This window comes from Leuciscus leuciscus (genome assembly GCF_965113295.1).
Source record: "Leuciscus leuciscus genome assembly, chromosome: 19".
Taxonomy (NCBI): Eukaryota; Metazoa; Chordata; class Actinopteri; order Cypriniformes; family Leuciscidae; genus Leuciscus; species Leuciscus leuciscus.
In genome coordinates, this window is record NC_138743.1 from 28,332,362 (window position 1) to 28,355,625 (window position 23,264).

Sequence of the window (23,264 nt, forward strand, 5' to 3'; positions counted from 1 at the left end):
TGTGACCATAGCTGGCAAGGTACCCCAGAAAAACAGATGTATGTAATTGACACATGTTGAAGACATTTCTCAAACACAAACCCATATTTCATTTCTGGAAACCAGGCTAAATGAGCAAGCACTGTAACTGCATTCCTGGCATGGGCCAGACCCTTCAGTCACCTCTCAGATATTTAATACAGACATTAAAGAATACATGAAAAGAACATTTCAGTAATCACACTGGTAACTTCTATAACAAAGTAAAATCTCATAAGCCTAGAGAAGTCATTTAACTCATGTGATACGTAGAAGGAAAAATATTGATTAATACCTTGATTAATCACTCATTAGATATACATTGAAGCAGCAGTGGATTCCAGAATCCTCTCCTTCACATTTATTATACTCAACCTCATGTCGTTCCAAACACGTAAGACTTTCGTTAATTTTCAGAACACAAATGATTTTTTTTATGAAATCTGAAAGATTTTTGTCCCTCCATAGACAGCTACGCAACTACCACTTTGACGCATCAAAGTTTGTAAACAGAAACTCAAGTATATTCGCTTGACGTGCGAGAACCAATGAGGTTCATTCTTATGTTCCGCAGCACGTTTGAGCTTCCACAAGAACCAATGAGGTTCATTCTTATGTTACGCAGCACATTTGAGCTTCCACAAGAACCAATGAGGTTCATTCTTATGTTGCGCAGCACGTTTCAGCTTCCACAAGAACCAATGAGGTTCATTCTTATGTTACGCAGCACGTTTCAGCTTCCACAAGAACCAATGAGGTTCATTCTTATGTTACGCAGCACGTTTCAGCTTCCACAAGAACCAATGAGGTTCATTCTTATGTTACGCAGCACGTTTCAGCTTCCACAAGAACCAATGAGGTTCATTCTTATGTTACGCAGCACGTTTCAGCTTCCACAAGAACCAATGAGGTTCATTCTTATGTTACGCAGCACGTTTGAGCTTCCACAAGAACCAATGAGGTTAATTCTTATGTTACGCAGCACGTTTCAGCTTCCACAAGAACCAATGAGGTTCATTCTTATGTTACGCAGCACGTTTCAGCTTCCACAAGAACCAATGAGGTTCATTCTTATGTTACGCAGCACGTTTCAGCTTCCACAAGAACCAATGAGGTTCATTCTTATGTTACGCAACACGTTTGAGCTTCCACAAGAACCAATGAGGTTCATTCTTATGTTACGCAGCACGTTTCAGCTTCCACAAGAACCAATGAGGTTTGTTCTTGCACGTCAAGCAGGTTCGGTTGAGCTTCTGTGTATGTTTCCTGATCAATGTTTATATGTGAATAAAAGTGATCTTATAAAAATCATATAAAGTGATCGAGTCTCTTCAAAAAATTTGGACTAAACTGCCTTATTCATAAGTGGTATGTAAATCTTAATAGTGACATATTTCTCAGAAATGAAAGTATGCCGATGGAATGAAGACGTTTTCATTTCTGGGAACAAATGTTTGTCATATTTTAACGCTGAAATAAGCACTGCATACTCTCAGAAAGGAGTTTGTACACTCCACTTTCTCATTGACATGGCAGACGCTAGTATTAGGACATCAGTAAAAGACCAGGCCAGCTGTCCAATCTGTCAAGATCGATTGAAAAATCCAGTGACTTGTAACTGTGGACAGAGTTTCTGTTCGGTGTGCGTTCACGGCAGACGGAAGCAGGACAGTCAAAAGGGCTCCCACAGCTGTCCTCGGTGTGGAAAGACGTTCACTCCAAAGCCTGTTCCACGCAAATGCGTCAAGGTCGATGAAGTGTTGGCAAGGATGAAAAAACTGGAACTATCTTCTTCAACCCTTCCTCTGGAACCAACTTATGACAACATACCTGGAGACGTATGGTGTGATGATTGCACTGGGAGAAAACACAGAGCCGTCAAGTCTTGTCTAACGTGTGTGGCTTCCTTCTGTGAGAGTCACCAATACCTCACACCACAGTGCCCTCTCTGAAGAAACACAAGCTGATCGAAGCCTCCTCAGACCTGCAGGAAAACATCTGCTCCCAACACCAAAAAATCTATGAATTCTACTGTCGCATAGACAAGAAAAGTATTTGTGCTTCGTGTGCATTGAATGAACACAAAGGACATGATACAGTTGAAGCTGAAACAGAACGGACGGAGAAACAGGTCAGAACTTGTTTGTGTTATTTGCTTGACTTTTGATAATGTTTACATCAGTTCTCTGTGGTAAAATGGTTGTATAATGCTGTGAAAAGAAAGATGCACATGATCATAGCAGTAAACTAGTTAGACCTGTCAGGGAACCTGATACTTTCCTTCAAATACAGTAACAAATGTAGGAAACTAAAGGTGTCAAAAATGAAAATTCACACTTTACTCACCCTCATGCCATTCTAAACATGTATGACTTTCTTACTTCTGTGCAACATAAAGAAAGATAATTTGTGCTGGTCGCTCTTTTCCATGCAATAACAATGAATGATGACACAAAAGCGCCATAAAAGCAGGTACCATTTGAAGCCATTATGATACATTTTTTTGAGGAATTTGTTTCATATTTTTTCAACCCTTAAGACTGAGATTGCAGAAAAGCGAAGGGAAGTGCAGCAGAGAATCAAGGACAAACAGGAAGAGCTGGAGGAGCTGAAACAGGCTTTTGATACACTGAAGGTAAGAGAAACCACTGCAGGAGCAAACATTGGATGGACAGGATGGAGATAAACACACATTAATTAATCTGTACAGTTTAATGAACAGTTCTGAAAAAAATAAGTTTGGCCTGTTGATCAATTAAAAATAGTATCAGCAAGAAATCGCACTGAGAAATTAGCAATAAAGAGATAAGTGCACAATAGTATAGCTTTTTACATGTTATTGGTAGAATTTACGCTTTACTGGACCTCATATTATAATTGTTTGTTATTGAATAAACTATCAATTTGAATGTAACAGTTTTTCATTATAGCTTAAAGAGAATATATAGAGACCCACAAAAATCAACTGCTACTTTGAATGGATGTAACTGACAGAGGTGGACAGTAACAAAGTACATTTACTTGAGTACTGTACTTAAGTACACTTTTGAGTATCTGTACTTTACTTGAGTATTATTTTTTATGGAAAAACTTTAGTCTTACTTTTTACTTCACTACATTTCTGTCAAGGTCCTTGAGTATAAAGTTGTAACGTCAGTCAGGGGATGATTTTGGTTGCATGGGGTTGCATTTTGGTTGGAAATGAAAGTCAGGTTGACGTCAGAACCCGACTGATGTTGGTTTCTGACGTGAACCCGATTTTCATTTTCAACGTTGGGTTTGGTCTTCTAAATGGGAATTTTGTCATTGTTTTGGAGCACACTAGCTAATAAAAAACAGTAAGGCTAACGTATTCATACTAAAAGCCAAAAAACTTTTAATAGGGCACTATTTGAGGGAACAGCCATTTGGGTGTCCGAAACCATTGTGGACGTTATTGAGTGCACTTACTCAATCTCACATTCAATCCCGCTGGAACTGTGTTCTAGAAATAAGTTTGATATTGATATGAGGGTAGGAAGGCAGGCATAGATTCAGAGGCATAAGGTACTGTAAGTATTACATACAACAATGCAACAATAATAAAACAATTCATTGACATTTACTTTTTACTTCTGATACTTAAGTACTTTTACTTAAGTAAAAATCGGTCTTTACAACTTTTACTTGTAACGGAGTAATATTTGACCAGTAGTATCTGTACTTTCACTCAAGTAAGGAAGTTGTGTACTTTGTCCACCTCACTAACTGAAGACACTGCATGAGGTCAATAGGGAGAGATGCCAGCTCACTCTGCCTTTAACAGTGCTCTGCACAGGCTGCGTTAGAGGAAAACCAAAAGATCTTCACTCAGCTGATCCACACCATTGAGAAAACACGCTCTGAGGTGGCAGATCTGATCAGAGCACAAGAAAAGATGGAGTATAGTCGCGTTGCCCGACTTCATGAGCAGCTGGAGCAGGAGATTGATGAGCTCCACAGGAGAGATGCTGAGCTACAGAAGCTTTTAAACATGGATAATAATGTTTCTTTCCTACAGGTAATTGTTACTTCTTGCTATACATACAACAACCTTATGACCCTCTGGTGCTCCTCATTTAGGGGTCCTACGCATAATCCTCATGGTCACTATAGGTTTAACCCCTCATTAATGTGTGCTTTTTTGTGGATTTTCTGTATTTTCCTTATTATTATTTTTATTTTTTATTTTTAAATCCAACATAAATATATACGGTTTTTTTTTTTTTCTCTCAGCAGCATTTTCAGTCTTTTTCTTCAGTGTCTGCATCTGTGAACTCACCCAGCTTACCTGTCAATCAACAAACTAAACCTGATCTTGTGGGGAAATTTCTTTCTGATCTTAAAGTGGAATTCCAGAAATTTGGCAAGGAGGAATACAAAATAATTTCAAATGGTGAGAGAAAATATAAATCAATATGATAATACACAAGTGAACCATTCACATAGATTATCAATAATAATGCACCATTTCTGTATGTTTACAGTTACAAATATTCAGTTGAGGTTTCCTTTTGTGCCAATGACCAGCAGGCATTTTCTACATTGTAAGTGACTCATACATATACATTTATGAACACAATGTTGTAAATCAGTGGTGAATTGATTTAAAAATGCTACTAATCTGTTCATTCCACATTACAAGGTAATGGACACATTTCTGGTTTTGTGTCTGTTTTTATCTTCAGATTTTCAGAAGTTTACAATGGACACCACCACTGCACACAGTGAACTCCGGATTTCTGAAAACAACAGAGAAGCAACATGCCGTGAGACAGTCCGACCGTATATTCAACATCCAGACAGATTTGATTTCTGGCCCCAGATACTATGCAAAGAAAGTATATCTGGACGCTGTTACTGGGAAGTTGAATGGGAGAAAGGGATATGGGGGGTCTATATTGCAGTTTCATATAAAGGGGTGGGAAGAAAAGGACAGGATCGTGCGCATTGGTTTGGACACAACAGTAAGTCCTGGAGCCTGGAATGTTCTCCAACTCCCTGTATCTGGCACAACAACAAAAAAACTCAGATCTCAGGCCCTCTATCCTCTAAAATAGGTGTGTATGTGGACTACAAAGCAGGAACTCTTTCCTTTTATGACATTTCCGACACGATGACTCTCTTACACAGAGTCCAGACCACATTCACTCAGCCCCTTCATCCTGGGTTTTGGTTCAGTACGTCTTCCTCAATAGTGCTGTGCGACCTCTGAGCTGTGCTGCTTTGCTGTTTATGAAATGTTTGTGTGATGTGACTTTTATTAAGAAAAATTCACAAAATCACAACAATTTTGTTGCACAAATGTTCTATGCTGTGAGAAGAACAGTGAAATATTTGAAGACATGAATTATATACTCTGCCTACTATTATCATTTACATTTATTTTACTTTTTTTTACAGATATTTTCCAATTATGTAATGGTGAAGTATTAACATGTTAATGTGTTGATTTCTGTGGGGAAAAAATGAATAACCAAAAATATTAAAATGGTTCTTTTATCTAAAGAATTATGATATGAATAGGAATGTATGTTATGTATATGCTTTTATTTTATATGCATATAAGGTTTGTGGTCAAAAGTTTACCTTGCAGAACCTGCAAAATGTTAATTAATTTAACTAAATGAATCATACAAAATGCATGTTATGTTTTATTTAGTACTGTCCTGAATAAGATATTTTACATTAAAGATGTTTACATAAAGTCCACAAGACAAAATAAAAGTTGAATTTATAAAAATGACCCTGTTCAAAAGTTTATATCCTTGATTCTTTTACAATGCAATGCAAAAAGTAACTCTTGAATAAAGAGTTTTGGAAATGAAAGTCGGGTCGACGTCAACATACAACGTCTGTCCAATGTTGAAGATTAACGTCAATCTGATGTTGGATTCTGAAATCAACCTGATTTTCATTTCCAACGTTGGGTTTGGTCTTCAAAATGCAAATTTTGTCATTGTTTTGGAGCACACTAGCTTAGCCTATAGATAACAGTGGGGCTAACATATTCATACTAACCAAACTCTGATTAACGTAAATATTATTAGTCTTCTCGACTAGATGTCATCCTTTTTTTTTTTTACCTTGTAGGATGTTACAACGGGGTCGCTGTGTCCTCACTTTGCGTCAACTCCGTCAGGAGTTATATATATATATTTTGCATATGGGAAATTATTCTAATGTTGTTTCATGATTTTATTTACAAAGGCTACTGTAAATATTTGGCCTAATTTACATGCCTTGTAAACATAACATATTTACTACAGATATGCAAGCACGCACACACACACACAGCCCTTTGTCTATTTTTATATTTTTTGTATATTTTTTGTATATTGTTATTTTCTTTTTACGTATTCTAGTTTTATTCATTTTATTATCTGTGTCTTGTCATTGTCATTCTGTTTGTGCTGAAGCTTCAGTCACCAGAACAAATTCCTTGTGTAAATATACTTGGCAAAAAAGCGCTTTCTGATTCTGAAGTCACCAAGAAATCAAAATGGAGTGTTCCCTCATAATCTTGAATCAAAACAACTTCCCCTCCCTCTTGTATTCTTGTTGACTTTTGAAAGAAATATTGGAAACACCTTACAATAAGGTTTCATTCGTTAACATGAACTAACAGTGAACTGCACCTCTACAGCATTTATTAATCTTTGTTAATGTTATATTTCAACATTTACTTTACATCATTAAAGTTAAAAGTTGTATTTGTTAACATTAGTTTGCACTGTATGAACAAACAATGAACAGCCATATATTTTAATTAACTAACGTTAACAAAGATTAACAAATACAGTAACAAATGTATTGCTCATGGTTTGTTCATGTTAGTTAATACATCAACTAATGTTAACAAATGGAACCTAATAAAGTGTTACTAAAATATATCTTTTTTTTTTAAATGTATTGTGTTAAAATATTAAAACATCAACTGAACTACATTATATTATGTCTTATTTACCTAAGAACATTGGTTATATACTCTAAATATTAAAAATTAGGGTTGAGAATTAAGGAATTTAGGACCTGGACTGTTCATAATAGTGTGTTCATAACATCTAAAACTTGTTTTGTCCCTTATCTCAAGAATCAGTGTATTATGAGGTACAGCAGTTACTGTAGCTATAGCCTAGGGAACTAAAGGTGTCAAAAATGAAAATTACTCACCTTCATGCCATTCTAAACATTTCTTACCTCTGTGCAACATAAAGGAAGATCATTTTTGCTGGTCGCTCTTTTCCATGACATTGTCAGGGTTCTGCCCTGACAGCCTTGTCTGTGTTGTCTTTGTGTTTCATGTCACTGAGCTGATCCTCTATCAAGGAAAGACAGCACGAGGTGACAGAGCTGATCAGAGATCAGGAGAGGACTGAAGTGATTCGTGGAGGAGAGACGCAAAGCTGGATCAACTTTCACATACAGCGGAACATTTTCATTCGAAGGTAAAACCGGTTGCCTGAGGCATCTTCTCTGGTTCAGTGTATGCATGTCACGCTATGCATGGGAATCTATAATGCAAATTCTAAATACAGCAACATAGTCTAAATCTTCAAACTTAATAAAATAAAATAAAAATCTTAATATGAACTTTCCAGAATCACTCTGCTTCTTTTGAATCCGAGGAGTCATCCAGTATGGTTATATTTGATGGATTGAGGAAATCTCTCGCTCTGATCTAAAACAACCTTTTGAACATTTTTGTCAGGAGGAGATCGATCATCTCTGTTGGCAAGAGAATCCATCCTACATCAAATCTTTTAAGGAATTCTCACTTAATATTTTTTTTTTTTTTTTTTTTTTTTTTTTGCACTACATATACAGAATGCAAACTTAAGTATTAAACTCTGTTAATTTATAGTGGCAAGAATTCAGATTTTACCAATATCCAGAAATCTACGGTGGCCGAGAGCTCAACACGCTGCAACTTAAGAAAACGCATGCAAATAGAAAAAACAACCGCAAATTAAGAAAACATCTTCATCAGTTTTACAACACACGTGTGCTCCAAATACTCAACCAAATACAGAAACGCTCTGCAAAAGTTCACAACACAACCGTCGGGATCTGACGTCAATCTGACTTTCATTTCCAACCCAAATTCAACGTCTGTCCGACGTTGGATGTTAACGTCAATCTGATGTTGTGGTCAACCTGACTTTCATTTCCAACCCCTAGAACCAAAATCATCCCCTGACTGACTATACAACTTTCTACTAAAGGACCTTGACAGAAATGTAGTGGAGTAAAAAGTATCATATTTGTCTTTCAAATGTAGTGAAGTTAAAGTAAAAAGTTTCCAGAAAAAAAAATAAAGTAAAGTACAGATACTCAAAAAGTGTACTTTGTTACTGTCCACCTCTGGCGGGAGATGTGTGCACATATCAGTCTCATATAAAGAAATGAGTAGCAGAGAAAAGTAGCAGTCCGTGTGTTTGGAAATAACAACACATCTTGGAGTCTGCAATGTTTATGTGGAATACAAAGCAGGAACTCTTTCTTTCTACAACGTCTCTGATACAGTGAGTGCATCAGGTTCTGGAGATCTGCTCAGCCCACAAAGTGCTCTGGGTTCAACACCAATACCTTCTGTCAAATAGTGTGATCTATAAAATTGTGTGATCCCTTCATCTAATATAAAATATATAAGAACTTCTTGTCTTGAGTTATGTTGCACTTTTATTGCTATGCGGCTATTTCTTCAAGTATGTGTGTGTATATGTGTGGGTACGATTGTGTATTTGTATTTATTTATGAGTTGCTGATCTTTTATTTACTTGAGATGGTTTTAACCGGACCTCAGTACTAATTTCGTTCGAGATCATGTACCATGTTTTTGGAATGACAATAAAATCCTTGAATAACTGACATTATGTATCCTTGTTTTACTTTGCGAGTAATAAAAAAGGAGTACAAGTATGACAGGAAAATTTTTTTTGTTTGTAAAACAAAGCTTTTTAAAATTGGTTATTAGGTATGTTTACCTCTGAATTAAAACAAAGAATACCTAAAATGATATTAAATACATTAATTTTTTTGCCCCCCATCTGTTTGTTAGCTACCCTGGTAATCCAGAGTTCTCGCGAGAGCACAAGTTGAATTTGCTCAGCGAGTTACTCTGGTGTCGAGTAATGATGCTCATTAAATATGCCCCTCGATCTGAGCTGCACCAATCACATCGGGTTATCTGATATAGGCGGGCCAGAGGCGAGCTAAACAGATGACGACAGCGCTGTGACGTCGAAGTCATTAGTAAACATTGCAAGATGGCTATGGATGAACACCAGTTGTTTGAAACGGCTTTGGCCGCTACAATGAACGAGTTAGACTTGGCTTTTTATCTAAAACAGGAACAGAAGACGCCGCTCGAATCGTTCCTTTGCAAGAAGGACGTTTTTGCTGTTTTGCCGACCGGATACGGTAAGAGTCTAATCTACCAGTTAGCTCCGCTGGTAGCTAAGCGTATGGGGTTTATTGTTGTGATTGGTCGTAGTGTTATCCAATTGCGTGCAGTTTCAAATGCATGCTTGGCGCCGGCCCTCGAGCTGGGCGATTTTCATTAGTCGACGCCAGACCAGATCTTTTAGATTTAGGTCTGGATTTCCAGGCTATTTGTTAGCTTGAGTTGGAAGAATTCAGCTAAATCTGAGCAGAGCAATGGGTTTCACCTTTTTTTAATTTATTTTTTTATGGTCCCTTTAACACATTCTGTTGTCTTTACCTACAAGTAGAGTATTAGTAGACTGGTAGGGTTAGGTTTAGAATAAGTTGACAAGTTGCAAAGTTACTTATAGTCAGTAGAATGTCTGTTGGAGGAGCATCACAATAAAGAGTTTGCAGATATTAAGCAGACAATCTACTCATTAATACGCTACTGAGAGTTAGTTGACATAGTTGCAAAGTTATTTATAGTCAACAGAATGTTCAAAAGGGACCATCAAAATGAACTGTTACCAAATACTAATGAAATATAGGCATACTAGACTTTTTAATTCTACAATTTTCCAAAATTGTCTTTATTAATTATATTATTTTTAGACAGGTATTATTACACAAACATTGTTCACTCAGATTTGAATAGGAAAGTTCTGAGGACTGAATAAAACATTTCATACAATGTAAATTGTCACAGTCAGGTAAATTGCGGTTCCCCATCCAGGGATTTTCTGACCACTAGGAGCTCATAAAATTGTGATCTTTATGAAATTTAAATCTATTACATTTTTAAATAATAATGAATTTAAATTCAATAATAATACAAATATCTACAGAAATTTGTCACAAGTGAAAGTGGAAAAATTTGAAATTCATTATATTTTTATAAGGTTAAAATGATTAACAATTTCACGGGGTACTTCAGGTAAATAACTGTTCACAGGGGTTCATCTAACAAAAAGGTTGCAAATCCTAAAGTTCTTTGTTATTTCAAAATGAGGCTATTATTGTGTGAAGCTTCATGTAGTACCTCTAAAGACCAATAGGGGGCTCAAGAGTTTTCTAAAACAATTCTGCGTCACCACATATGGGAATTTACGACATGACGCGCAGAGCGTCATCCGTGCAGTAATCACGTATTGTTGGTAACTAGCATGATAACAAAAAATGGCGTCTACATGGAAAATACATTTAACGATGGTTTATCTGATCGTCTTGTTTATCCTGGCCAATACCCAATCGAAACAAATAACCACGGTGAGTGACATTTCTTATATTTTGAGGTAGTTTAATGTATTTCTATTGCATCACATGTGTAACGTTAGCTACACAAAATGCTTATCCGATAATAAATAACGGAAAAATTATTAGACATTAATTTGGTTTATAAAGATGCTTAAACCATTGTTTGTCTGTCATTGACACATTTAACGTTAAGTAAATATAATATTCACGGTTTATTTACCCAAAGCAGTGACCATCAGCTTTGAAAACTTCAGGAAAAGACTGTCAAGTCAGAATCATGTAAACAAACGCGTTTGTTATATTATATATGTTGTTTATTTCACAGGAGACCATCGTGTTAAATGTGACAGCGGTTAGTGAAAATAGCCAGACAAAGTACAGTGTACAGGTAATAAGTATTTTGGGGAATATTGCATTACATCCATAAAAATGTTTTGTGAAGGAAAGATCATTTAAAATGATTTCTCATTCTTTCTTTCAGATTAATTTGAATATAGGTTTCTTGGACAATGAAACATTTATTAATGGAGCTCCTCTCAAGTCTACAGGAGTCACAAGAATGACATGTCCTGCATTTTTGTGTAACGTTATGCATCTTTGTCTTCTTTTTTTATTTATTAATCATTGTATTGTTGATTTTAAAATCTATTGAAGAGAAACAGTAACCATGATCATGTTTATTACTGTTCTTTGTGTTTGCAGTGGATGGTTATAACGTGAGCTCTGGTAATCTGGCGGATGGGTTGGTCAGCAGTGAGCTGAGGCTGATGATCAATCAATCATATGTTCAGAATGATGCTGGAGAGCAGGTTCTGTTACTCCTCCTGAGTCAGGAGATAATCCAGTTGGCAGATGAAAAGGTTTTAACCGTTACCCTATAAATGATGACTGACATAATTGAATTATTTGTTAAAGCTTTCACAGAGTAATTTTAAATTCAAAATTACAGCTTTAATGCTATGAAAAGAAACCAAACTCCAGCTTGAGGCAGTGCACACGAATATGATCAAGCACTTGATGTCGTATTTTGTAGGTTCAGCAGCCTGACGTGTGTGAGGTGGAGATCCGGTGGAACCAGAGCTCTGAGAAGATCACACAGGTCACCAATATTTACCCTTTATCAAGAAGCAAGCTCTCCGTCATTCCACAAGAGAATGACGTCTTGGTTACTGATGCGTCCATACACAATACAGGTAGATTATGTGGCGTAAAATGCCTCTTTGTAATCTGAAAAGTGACTGTGCTGCTTTAAAGGTGCTCTAAGTAACTTTTTTTACCTTAACTGAACAGCTTCGGAGTCATTGGAATGGTTATATTACTTATTTTGGGTTGAATGGTGGTCGTTTCGCACCCCCCTGGTGCCCGTGAGCGGAAAATCCGCACTTGCAACTTTGAGCCGGCGGGCCGCCGGCCGCTGCGTCAGGAAGTATCGCGTGATATCAGGTCTCGCGATGTAAACAATTGCTTTACGGCCAAAAGAAATCTGCTAAAATGCTGTCATTATTGCGCTCCCTCACGCTGTTCGAACCCGAATGAAGAAGACGTTTTAAAGAATGTCCCATCTGCTTTGATGTCGTTGATCTATAGCCTCTGGTGTCTGAGAATCGCCAACGAGTTTTTACAACAGTGTTGTCAAATATCTATTCCGAAGCTGTGGGGGGAGCTCTAGAGAGAAACCTGCGAGCAAAAAGCGAGAATACAGCGAAGAAATCCCGAAACTACTGAGCCCTGCTTTAACTGAAAGAATTTCTATGTATTGTTTTCTTCACAGTTGAAGACCAAGTGCGTAACACCACTAGCCACTACCTACTCAAACATGCAGAGACCACCCAGGAGGAGATTGCAGCTCCAGGGAAACTTCCTGAAACACCCTTGCGGATGGACCCTGAAACCCTGTATGAGTCCAGAGAGGAAGAGGAAAGGACTTCCGATTCAGTGCTGCTTGGGGTTCCTTTAAGTGGGTCCATATCCTCTTACAGTGTAAGTGCTTCTGCACCACCACTGTGAACTCTTGGGGTTTATTAAATGTGGTATAGATACTTCTCTAAACGGATCTGAGTGAAGCTTCTTCACAAACAAGAATAAAATGTAGGGCAGGACTTGACTTTGTCCATCGGGAATGGATTGTATTGTTGGATGTTTGTAGTTTGCTATGATGTCGTTGTCATGTGAGTGACAGGATGCCCCGCCCTCGCGCCATTAAACGTGTCATCAGAGAAGAGATGTTGCTGCAAGAGGGAGGAGTTATTTTGATTAAATATTACAAGGGCAGATTAATAATAATAAAATTGTGATGTGCACGGATAAATCATTTAGAGTAAATACTGTAATATTCCATTCCATTTTTATTTATTTTTTTAATGTCCTGTTTCTCAGTAGTGTCATTTTCACAGACCTCTTATTCATTTTATTGTTATTTGGGCAGGTGGCGTGTCAGTGGGTTGTGGAGCTGAGGGATAAACTTCGCCACTTCTGTTCTGATTCAGTCCCGCTCTTCTTCTTGATCATGTGGGTGGTGGTGGTTGGCGTAGCAGGCTCAGCTATCATCATTAAGATCCTGGATGTTCTGTTCCCCTCCTGTGAACACAGGTACAACTTGCACCAACCTGCCACTGGGTCTCTCAACAGACCCTATAATAAATGCACGGCCATATAGGTGATATTCGAATGATTTGATTTGAAGAACTGAGTATTATTATAACTCAATCAGGGTTTTTTTGTTCACTTGGTACTATAGACCTGAGCACAGCTGGATTAGATCTCATCTCAAGAACCAATTAGAAGTGGCGTTTTATACAGTTTGCTAGATAACATGTATGACTAATATGCAACATTTTTATTTTCTGTCTTTCATAGGGGGTTCTTTCATCTGAATCCAGAGACTCTGATGCCAGATGATGAAAAACAGAGTCTAATAGATAACATGGAGGGAGAAATACCAGAAAAAAGCATTTTGATAGAAAAGTGATGGACGTGTTCTCATCAGTTTGGCTATGTGGCTTTATTTGGTTGACAATACCAATGACTTCAGTGTAGCACTTTAAAAGAAAAAAAAAATTCTCCAACATTTCCTGAAGAAACAGATTTCTATTTTCACATCTGCATCTGTGTGAAAGCATAATCAGACTTTTTTTATTCTTGACGACACTGTGCTTGGGGGGAAAAAGTGTGAGGTGGAATGGTAAAGGTGCACACTTTTAAATAAGCACAGTACCTAAAATGTCCCTGCCTTTTACCCCCACTAAACTGTTTGTTTTACGGTAATACGGTGAATTATCTTTACCTGATAAATGGAAATGACATGAAAAGGTGAAGGCTATGAATCTAATGGGGAAAAATCCATCAAGGTTAATGTAATTAACCATCAAAATAATTTTAACAACTCTTATAATTTTAATATTATTTAAATGGATTTTTTCCTCATTTCTTACTGTTTTTATAGGCCTGTATGAAACTGCCTATGTTGCTTAATGTAATATTCATGTTGCTTGAGATATTGTGGTTCGATTAAGCATCAATACCAGCAATACATTTCAGCTTTGACCTGCACGAGTTAAGTGAACACATTTTGGTTTGGGCATTGGGTCAAACTTTTCAGTCATTTTAAGCATTTCAACTGGACATGTACATTTCATGTAGCCTTGTCATTGGCTGTTGATGAAATCTGTAATTTGTGTCATTCTGAAGCATGTTATGACTTGTTTTCTTCAGTTTTAGTAAATTCTTCACAAATTAGTTTAAATCTCAGTCATTTATTTTAAATAAAAACAACAGTCCTGTTCAAATTTAAAAAATATTTATTCAACAAAATATATAATTTTTCAAATTGATCATGTCAATGGAATGTCACTAATGAAATAAACCAGAAACTGGTTCTCCATAGTGTTCATAAAAGTCAAGCTCTGAACACACCTTTAAGACACTCTGGTCTCATCACTTAAGACAATTGTCCAACTCTGGAAACTTTGGCTTTAAAACAACCATAGTGGCACAGCAGCAAATTCATTAGCTCTTCACTTAACGGAGTGTTTGGAGATCGAAGGGTTTGCTGGTCTTTGGTCAGTGGCAGTGATTTTATAGGAACAGACAAATCAAGCCAATAAGAAAACATGCCCACAACCTCAGTCAGTACTATTGTCTGTACACACTATAATAGAGCAACACATAGTGAGTGTAATAAGAGCACTAAAACCAGTTTGGATTTCCTGAATATTAGCCTCTGCCTTTATCCTTACAAATTCATTTTAACATGAGTGAACATAACCTGTATCCAGTTAACTATCTATATGTTAAACCCAACCTAATACTAATAAATATTAAACTATTAATCTGTACAGCCATACAAACACACTTCATTTATAGCAAGATTTATCTAGGTTCTTTGAATTCAGTCTGGTCCAGAATTGAAATGCGCTATGAGATTTAGGGAAACTGACCCTCAGTCTTTCAAAGTGCTAACAGCGATTGTGAGAAAAAAAACAAATCAAGGTTCTTTGGCATCATCAGCAGGAGCCAAACTCCGTTATCCACTGCTTGTATTTCTCTATATCAGCAGCAGATACAGACTTGGACACTTTCTTCAGTGCCGCCTCGAAGTCCTCCATTGTAGTGGGCATGTGCATGTCATCTTTTGATAAGTTCCGTATCTCCTCGGGGGTCAAACCCTCGATCCGCCTTCTCATTGCCATCAGGGATGCATCTCTGCAATTATTTAAAAACATTTAATCACTTCTAGAACTGTGGCACTTTAAACATTGAAAATAATTTCAGGCTCAACTCAAAGTCATAATAAAGTGATAGCTACACCTGCAAACGTTGGTGATGTCAGCACCAGAGTACCCCTCCAACTGCTCAGCGATCTTGTCCATGTTGACATCATTGGCCAACTCAAGCTCCTTCAGACTGATCTTGAGTAACTCCACTCTGCCTTTAGCTACGGAAATACATAATGTGATTTTAAATACTTAAATTAGATTTATTGGTCTTGAGCTGAGATGGATTAAGCTGATGGCATGTAATATGGTATGATGAGTGATGCATTCTGGGTAATTCTGAACACCTGAGGGCAGCGGGATATAAATTCTCTTCTCTAGTCTCCGTCTCAGAGCTTCATCAATGTCCCATGGGAAGTTGGTGGCTGCCAGAACCATAACCATTTTTGAAGGGTCATATTCAGACGTCCCTCCAACACCTGGATAACAAAAGAAGTGCATTTGTTGATTTCCCCCCCCCAATTAAAAGGATGTTGTTCAATCATTTGCATGCAGAAATACCATCCATTTGGACGAGTAGTTCAGCTTTGACACGTCTGCTGGCTTCATGTTCTTCTGAGGTTCCTCTGCGGCTACATATGGAGTCTATCTCATCGACGAAGATGGTGGTGGGGGCATAAAACCGTGCCTGTATAAACATGCAAACATGTACAGTAATAAAAACAGAAAGCAAGTTTGGCTAACATTTTACATGTATTAATGAGGGGTAATACATGAAGTGTGTGTGATTTTACCATCTCAAACAGCAGCCGTACAAGTTTTTCAGACTCCCCTCTGTATTTGGAGGTGAGGGTGGAGGAGGACACGTTAAAAAATGTGGTTCGGCATTCGGTGGCGACAGCTTTGGCCAGCAATGTCTTTCCTGTGCCTGGAGGTCCCACCATCAACACTCCCTAAAATCATGCGAGTTCAGTTATTGCGTTCATGAAAAATACTCTATAATGCAGCAAAGATCACCACAAAAGAGGATGGTAACACACATGAAAGTATGTTACACTGCTGTTAAATAATACGGTCCCAAGCAACAATTACACTACCATTCAAAAGTTTGGGGTCAGTACGATTTTTTGGTGGATGAAATTATTACTTTTATTCAGCAGGGATGGATTAATTTGTTCAAAAGAATAAACAAATCTTGACAATAAAGACATTTATAATGTTACAAAAGATATCCATTTTAAATAAATGCTTTTCTTTTAAACTTTCTACGTATCAGGGAATCCTAAAAATATATATATTTTTAAATTAAGAATCACAACTGTTTTCAACTGATAATAATAATAAATGTTTCTTGAGCAGCAAGCCAGCATAGAATGATTTCTGTTGGATCATGTGATACCGAAGACTGGAGTAATGATGTTGAAAATTCAGCTTTGCTAAAACAGGAATAAATTACATTTTAAAATATATTTAAATAGACAACAGATATTTTTGTAATACTATTTCACAATGCTACTGTATTACTCTATTTTTTATCAAATAAATGCAGCCTTGGTGAGCATAATAGACTTCTTTCGAAAACATTAAAAAGTCTTAACGACCCCCAACTTTTAAACAGTAGTGTATAAACATGAATAATGCACCAAAGTACATTAATAAGAGAAAATGGATTTTCAAGGGCACCAACTACAGAACACAATAAGACGTGAAGAAATGACATTGGCCTGATATTTGGAAGTTTTGGGATGGAGCTTTGTGAAATCCATAAAGCACACGTGATTTTCTTTGGGGGGTTCTTACTTTCCACGGGCGTCTTATTCCTTTAAAGAATTCAGGCATCCACATGGGTAGAACCACTGCTTCCTTCAACAGCTTCTTGGCCTCCTCCAGGTCAGCAATGTCATCCCTATAACAAAAATTAAACACCATTATGCATGATGATAAATGATCATCATGATCATCATTCCATAAATGAAAAATGTAAGCACTTTTGAAGAAAGAACCCACCATGTGACATTGGGGTTTTGGGAGATGATGTCTCTCTCCAGAATGTCAATCAGGTCTTTGTCCTCTCCTCCTCTGTCAAACCTCTTCACCTCCGTCTCCACACTCTCTGCTTTGTTCTACAGGGAGGGAGCAGAGAGTTGTCAAATCTTTTTCTAACTATAATTTCTTTGCCAGAGTCTTTTCCACTGAATTAGACACTGTTGACAAATCAAACATCACATTGAGCTTCAAACGAATGAAGTTGCAAGACAGCAAATACAGCAAACTTTTTGTTCACTGTTGTTTCAGTCTTTGGACAAAACCAAGGTGCTTATAGTCAAGAGTGCAAAGGAAACACGTGCAATGTTTTAATGTTTTTAAACTCTTTCTAAGCTGTTTGCTTTGATGTAAGAAACCAGTATCACAGGTTAATATGGTAAATATTGTTAACACAGTGTAATCTGATCCTTTGAGTAAATATTGTGAATGTGAGCAGTTTGACGACACAATAGGCCTTGTCCAAATAGCAGACAGAGATGGGAAATGGACCTTGTCATCTTTTGGCTTGGACAGGTTCTCTTTCTTTTCTTTGCCTCTCTGAGGTTTTCCCTTGTCTCCATTGGTGACGCGCGGTGAGGGTCGTGGCTGGCCGCGGGGGCCGGCGCTCAACCTGTTTCCATGGCCCTTGCCGTCTTTGTACGGCGCAGAGGATTTGCGCACTACACATGGAGATGACCTGTTCACAAGCACACAGACACATAGTATCAGGACATACAGTGCTGACTTTGAAAGGGCCCTTTAACAATATTATTTGAATTTTGCTGAATGGAATGAAATGTCTGTAATTAATGGGGATGTAATCTCTCATTCAAATGTTACTTCATAATCAGATTATGGTTTATATAACAGGCTCAACAGACCTTTAATAGCCTCAAGGGAGGCATGAAAGAGTATGAGGGGCTGCGAGACGGTGGGAGGCCATTCAGATCTTAATCTAACTCACATGACAAGAGTGCTGACGTGGGCTTTAAAACTCAACAACTACTAAAGACAGGAGTCCCACAAAGTGTGGTCAATGAATTTCCTTTGCTTTCCATTTGTTTGAAATACTGTATAAAAAGAAATCATGCAAGTATAAAATTTAAATAAACAGTACAAATTAAATATGTACTATTTATACAAATATATATATATATATATATATATATATATAAAAATAAACACACACACACACACACACACATATATATATGTAAATAAACACACACACACACACACACACACACACACACATATATATATATATATATATATATACACACATTACATATATATATATATATATATATATGTAATGTGTGTATATATATATATACATACATTATATGTATATGTATATGTATATATATATATATATATATATATATATATATATATATATAAATTAAAATTAAAATTCCCACTTTACAAATGTCTCCAATAAGACAAAAAGTCCTAAGCAATATCTAACTGATTAAATGAGCATAATTCAAAATGTACATTATATTCAGTATGGATATTTCCATCATCTTTCTGATACTTTTAAAATGTTAATATTAATGCCCATTAATATTTTTTCAGGCCTGGAAATAAAAGATTTTAAACTCTCAGTTTTATTTTCCAAGGTATCCATGATCTCAGAGATTTTTTTCAAGGTTTTCAAGATCCTTGATTGTGGGAACTAGTGTGAATGAAAAGTCAAACAGAATTTTTTTTAAAATAGGTGTTCACATCTGAAACCCATATTGGGCCAAGGTTGAACAACAAACAAAAAAGGGAGATGTCCACGCACTGAAATTTTACATTTTACGACAACCAAGAGCATGCAAAATTTCAACCCCTTCATTAGGCACAATCCATCAGGTACCTGAATAAAACCCAACTGGTCCAAACTCTGCAAAGTCTGACGACCAAAATACAACACAAAACACCACATATGTTCAAACACAGAGTTCTTACTTTAAACGTACACCATTTAACAACTATTCGATGCAGAAAATATGTACACAAGAGTAAAAGAGTTTGTGAGATCTGTGTGTGTCTGTGATGACTGTCAGGAGTGTTTGGACGTGTTGTGTACCTGTGCTCCACGTGAACAGGCATGATGTCATTCTCCTGGCCAAAGCTGCTGGGTTTGGATGGGGTCGACTCCAGCTGGAAGCTCTCAAGTGTTGTCATGATCTCCCGAACTTGCTTCGTCTCTTCATTTATCTCCTGCCAAACCTTGATGAGACACATAAACACACAAAGGCCAGTTACAACAAGTTGAAAGCATAATAGCCTGAATCATAGACAGGAGGAACTACAACCTGCTGCCATTTCTGCTGTAGAGGGGAGTCTCTGACTGAGTAGAGGTACTTTTTGATCTGCTCCAGGACCCCCTGATAACAGACCACTGCAGAGCTGTAGTTCCCCAGCAGCGCATATTCTCGAGCCAGCTTCACATTCTCATTGATCTCCCCCAGACTCATTCTGCAAGAGGAACAGCTGAAGACGCATGGAAATATGATTGGTTTCACTTTATTTTGATAGTCCGTTTAACACTGTTGACTACAAGTAACGTTGAACCTACATGTCAACTAACTCCCACTAGAGTGTTAGTAGAGTATTAGTAGACTGGTAGGTTAGGTTTAGAATAAGATGACATGTAGATGCAAAGATGCAAAGTCAGTAGAATGTCTTTTGGGGTAGCAAGTGTAAGCAGATATTAAGCAGACAGTCTACTTATACTCGAATGGGTTAGTTGACATGTAGTTGCAAAGTTGCTTCTATTCAACAGAATATTCAAAAGGGACCATCAAAATAAAGTGTTACCATGTGTTTAGATTGGCATGTGCACTATATTGTATGCTAAAAACAGATGAAACTCATGAAAGCAAGATATGTCAGACATCAGCCAATCACACAACTACAAATATGGGAAAAATACAACAATGCACGAACGTTTTAGCTATTACCAGGAAAATGCGCCAAACATTTAACAGTATGAGCTTACGTCAAAACAAGCTTACGTTTAGCAATTTGTGTAGTGATGAACAAACCTGTAGAGTGACAAGTAGGGCAAGTATCCTGAAAAAGGCACAGCATACAACTATCATAAGGGGTCAAAACTCCTGTGTGGTGCCTTGGACGACGACTATATTTGAAATAACTTATGATCCACACACACTCATGAGTACACTTCAGAAGTTACGTGTAAGGGCACTTAAAATTGTGAAGGCGGAAGCAAATGTATAAAGTTCCCTCGCGGTCCTGCTTTTCAACATAAAAGTCATTGGAGATAGAATCTCTTTTCAAAATAAAAGTAGAGTATAGGGCGATATAATATTCAATAATATAAACTAAATCAACTAAATATATGAACAAATTTATCTACATGAAGTAAAATAATATATAGTAAAAGTAATGTAACTAGTGGAAAATAATGCAATAAAACAGTGTTACAATGTTGTGCACATGCAGACAGCAATATTGCCATAGTAAAATGGAACTAACATAGAAACATCAACATTGTTACAAAGTTGTTAAAAGGTATGGGGAAACAGTGTCCTTGTTACTTAATGTTACATGACTTACCATAGTAATAACAGTAAATGATGCATAATTACATGCAACTAACCCCCCTATAGTAAGTACATGTAGTTACTCAGTACTTAAATATAGAACTACACTGTAACAATGACACCTTAAAATAAAGTGTAACCAGGTATGGCTATGCTGAGGAAATGTTATGTTCTCTTGTTTTCTGGGTAGAAGTCTATATGAAGAGTTCAGATGCAAAAGCCTTTAAGTGCCATCTGAAATTTTCTTCTAGAATGATCATTTTTATCAGGCTTGTATATTTAAGTTCAATAATTTCACTTAAATGGCAATGCAAATTACCTATTAATTGTCATTTAAGTGAAATCACTTAACCTAAATATACAAGCTTTATAAAAATGATCATTCTAGAAGAAAATAATTTCAGATGGCACTTAGAGGCTTTTGCATCTGAACTCTTCATATGCTACAATAAACTTTTTTAAATAGAACTGTTTAGTCAGTTGCCCTAAAACCCAGAAGAGAATTAGTATTGCCAAGATATGGGTTCAATTAGGAATGGTTTTTTCCACATCAAATTATACACTCATACCTCAAAAGCCGCTGATAAACAAGGACTAAAACAACCACTTTGATGAGTTTACATGCTTGACAAAATTGTAATGTAGAAACTTTACAACAACAGCTTTCAAAATTCACGTTTGAGGTGATTCACTTTGTACTTTCCAAGTTATGTTATTCACAGATCTAAGTTTATGAGAATTAGTCTTCCAAAATGTTATTATGAACAGCTCTATGTAACTAACATTTAAAAAAAAGAAAAAAAAAAGAAAACATTCACAATGGCTGTTCATTACAAAATCAAAATTCAGACCATAATGAAAACATGTCCAAAATGTTTTATTGTTATTTCCACGGTTATCAGCAATTTATCATTTCATGAACCGAGATGAATAAGATGACAGGAGACCAAAGACGCACACCAGGTTACTGTTGCATTTGGACAATGTGTACATGATGAAATAGTTTGTTTTTTGATCCTGCTTTCTCTGATCCAGAACGCACAGGCCGAGCAGAAAAGTGTGTGCAAAATGTAACAATCAAAATACTTCAAAATTAACTGTTTAAAACTAGATATGTCTAGTAAGAGATGCGGCTATGAGTTTAAATATCTAAAGTCTGTAGGATATAGAACAGTGTTGGTTGAAATCACAGACAATTTAGAAGATTCTTCAAAAGTTTTCTTCACTGGCAGAAATTGTGCTCCTGGTTGTAAAGAAGAAATAACCAGTGATTCAGTAGTCAGAATCCTTTCAAATGTACAGTGCTGATGAGTTCATCAGTTTCCATTGAGAACCGTCTAGATGGGAATGTGGGTTTTTATAAAGGCACATTTTTTTCTGGATAACCATAAACGGGTCCGAAGGTGAATACTGACATGCAGATGTACTTTTGATATTTGCATATGATATTATCAAACATTGGCAGTGCCGTTCACACTAAATTTGTCATTCACATTTACAAACTGGATGCAAACAGGACAAGAACGGGGGTGGGAAATACTGCAGGATTGGAGGTATCTCAGTCAACATTCAGTCAGTCTAACTGAAGTTTTTCCATACACGGGCATCACATTTCCTTGCAGTCAAAAAAAACAAAACAAAAAATAAAAAATTCAATAAACAATAAAAAATAAAAGATGTGCAAAGTTGACTGATGGTAACAACAAGAGAATTCCTAGTGATTGCGGTGATGAAAAGGAGAAACCACTTCAATCAAACTACAAATTCAATAAAATAACAAAATGAAGAAAAAAAGGCACATGTACAGCAGCCTGTCTAATGTCTTTGTGTGTGTGTGTGTGTATTGATGTTTGGGAAGGACTAGCAGCAGCGGAACTTTTACAGTTTTACAGTTGTGTCTTCTGGCCCCTGCAAAATTGCTTCCATGTGGTCCATTACAGGTCTGTGGCGGTGACGAGCTCGAACCACTGCCTCAAAGCATCACTCAGGGTCTCTGGGAGGGCGTTCACATTTCGCAAAATAATGTAGAAGGGGAAGGGGAATTCCTCCATGTAGGACCGAATCTCTGGCAGTTCACCCGGCCCTTTAAATATGGGCACTTTAATATCCAATATGGAGTCCTAGCATGGAGAGAATCGAGTATTAATTAACATGCAATAAAATGTAGGATGTATATTTATTTTAATTATACTTACAATAATTTTAATAATTACAAAAAAAGTAATTATAATAATTACATTACAAT

At 36.8% G+C, this 23,264-nt stretch overlaps 3 protein-coding genes and 1 pseudogene across 7 annotated transcripts in view; 2 read left to right on the top strand and 2 right to left on the bottom strand.

Moving 5' to 3' along the window:
* The first annotated feature begins 1,440 nt into the window (after positions 1 to 1,440).
* Positions 1,441 to 5,782, top strand: LOC309481565 (tripartite motif-containing protein 16-like protein; annotated as a pseudogene). Its single transcript, XR_014211697.1, has 6 exons — positions 1,441 to 2,149; positions 2,558 to 2,653; positions 3,824 to 4,057; positions 4,273 to 4,432; positions 4,524 to 4,583; positions 4,725 to 5,782. The product of XR_014211697.1 is annotated as a tripartite motif-containing protein 16-like protein (transcript).
* A 4,792-nt stretch (positions 5,783 to 10,574) lies between these two features.
* Positions 10,575 to 14,454, top strand: ginm1 (glycoprotein integral membrane 1). Its single transcript, XM_082147040.1, has 8 exons — positions 10,575 to 10,731; positions 11,045 to 11,107; positions 11,201 to 11,300; positions 11,422 to 11,579; positions 11,753 to 11,912; positions 12,491 to 12,699; positions 13,145 to 13,308; positions 13,576 to 14,454. Exons 1-8 carry the CDS (start codon positions 10,642 to 10,644, stop codon positions 13,685 to 13,687), a joined length of 1,056 nt encoding a protein of 351 aa, XP_082003166.1. The 5' UTR covers positions 10,575 to 10,641; the 3' UTR covers positions 13,688 to 14,454.
* On the bottom strand, positions 13,984 to 20,686 carry katna1 (katanin p60 (ATPase containing) subunit A 1). Of its 3 annotated transcripts, none has more exons than XM_082147038.1 (11): positions 20,498 to 20,656; positions 19,766 to 19,928; positions 19,537 to 19,679; positions 17,967 to 18,153; positions 17,439 to 17,554; positions 17,232 to 17,337; positions 16,226 to 16,384; positions 15,993 to 16,119; positions 15,779 to 15,910; positions 15,526 to 15,652; positions 13,984 to 15,420 (listed from the first exon to the last, which is right to left on the bottom strand). In XM_082147038.1, exons 2-11 carry the CDS (start codon positions 19,925 to 19,927, stop codon positions 15,222 to 15,224), a joined length of 1,458 nt encoding a protein of 485 aa, XP_082003164.1. In that variant the 5' UTR covers position 19,928; positions 20,498 to 20,656; the 3' UTR covers positions 13,984 to 15,221. The 3 variants fall into 3 exon arrangements, with proteins under 3 accessions (XP_082003164.1, XP_082003163.1, XP_082003165.1); XM_082147037.1 differs by having other exon boundaries at positions 19,766 to 19,943; XM_082147039.1 differs by lacking the exon at positions 19,766 to 19,928 and having other exon boundaries at positions 20,498 to 20,686.
* A 1,189-nt stretch (positions 20,687 to 21,875) lies between these two features.
* The window catches only part of mdn1 (midasin AAA ATPase 1), a 56,199-nt gene continuing 54,810 nt past the window's right edge, over positions 21,876 to 23,264 (bottom strand). For both annotated transcript variants that reach the window (XM_082146629.1, XM_082146628.1), the window contains exon 101: positions 21,876 to 23,139. In XM_082146629.1, coding sequence (XP_082002755.1) covers positions 22,954 to 23,139 — 186 coding nt within the window. In that variant the 3' untranslated portion in view covers positions 21,876 to 22,953. The remainder of the gene's footprint in view (positions 23,140 to 23,264) is intronic.

Excerpts from the sequence above, each read along its gene's own strand:
- ginm1 (XM_082147040.1), top strand. The coding sequence starts at position 10,642 with ATGGCGTCTACATGGAAAATACATTTAACGATGGTTTATCTGATCGTC. Across the intron at positions 10,732-11,044 it reads AATCGAAACAAATAACCACG|GAGACCATCGTGTTAAATGT; the intron begins GTGAGTGACATT and ends TTTATTTCACAG. Across the intron at positions 12,700-13,144 it reads GGTCCATATCCTCTTACAGT|GTGGCGTGTCAGTGGGTTGT; the intron begins GTAAGTGCTTCT and ends TTATTTGGGCAG.
- katna1 (XM_082147038.1), bottom strand. The coding sequence starts at position 19,927 with ATGAGTCTGGGGGAGATCAATGAGAATGTGAAGCTGGCTCGAGAATAT. Across the intron at positions 19,680-19,765 it reads TACAGCAGAAATGGCAGCAG|GTTTGGCAGGAGATAAATGA; the intron begins GTTGTAGTTCCT and ends TGTCTCATCAAG. Across the intron at positions 17,555-17,966 it reads CCAAGCCAAAAGATGACAAG|AACAAAGCAGAGAGTGTGGA; the intron begins GTCCATTTCCCA and ends CCCTCCCTGTAG.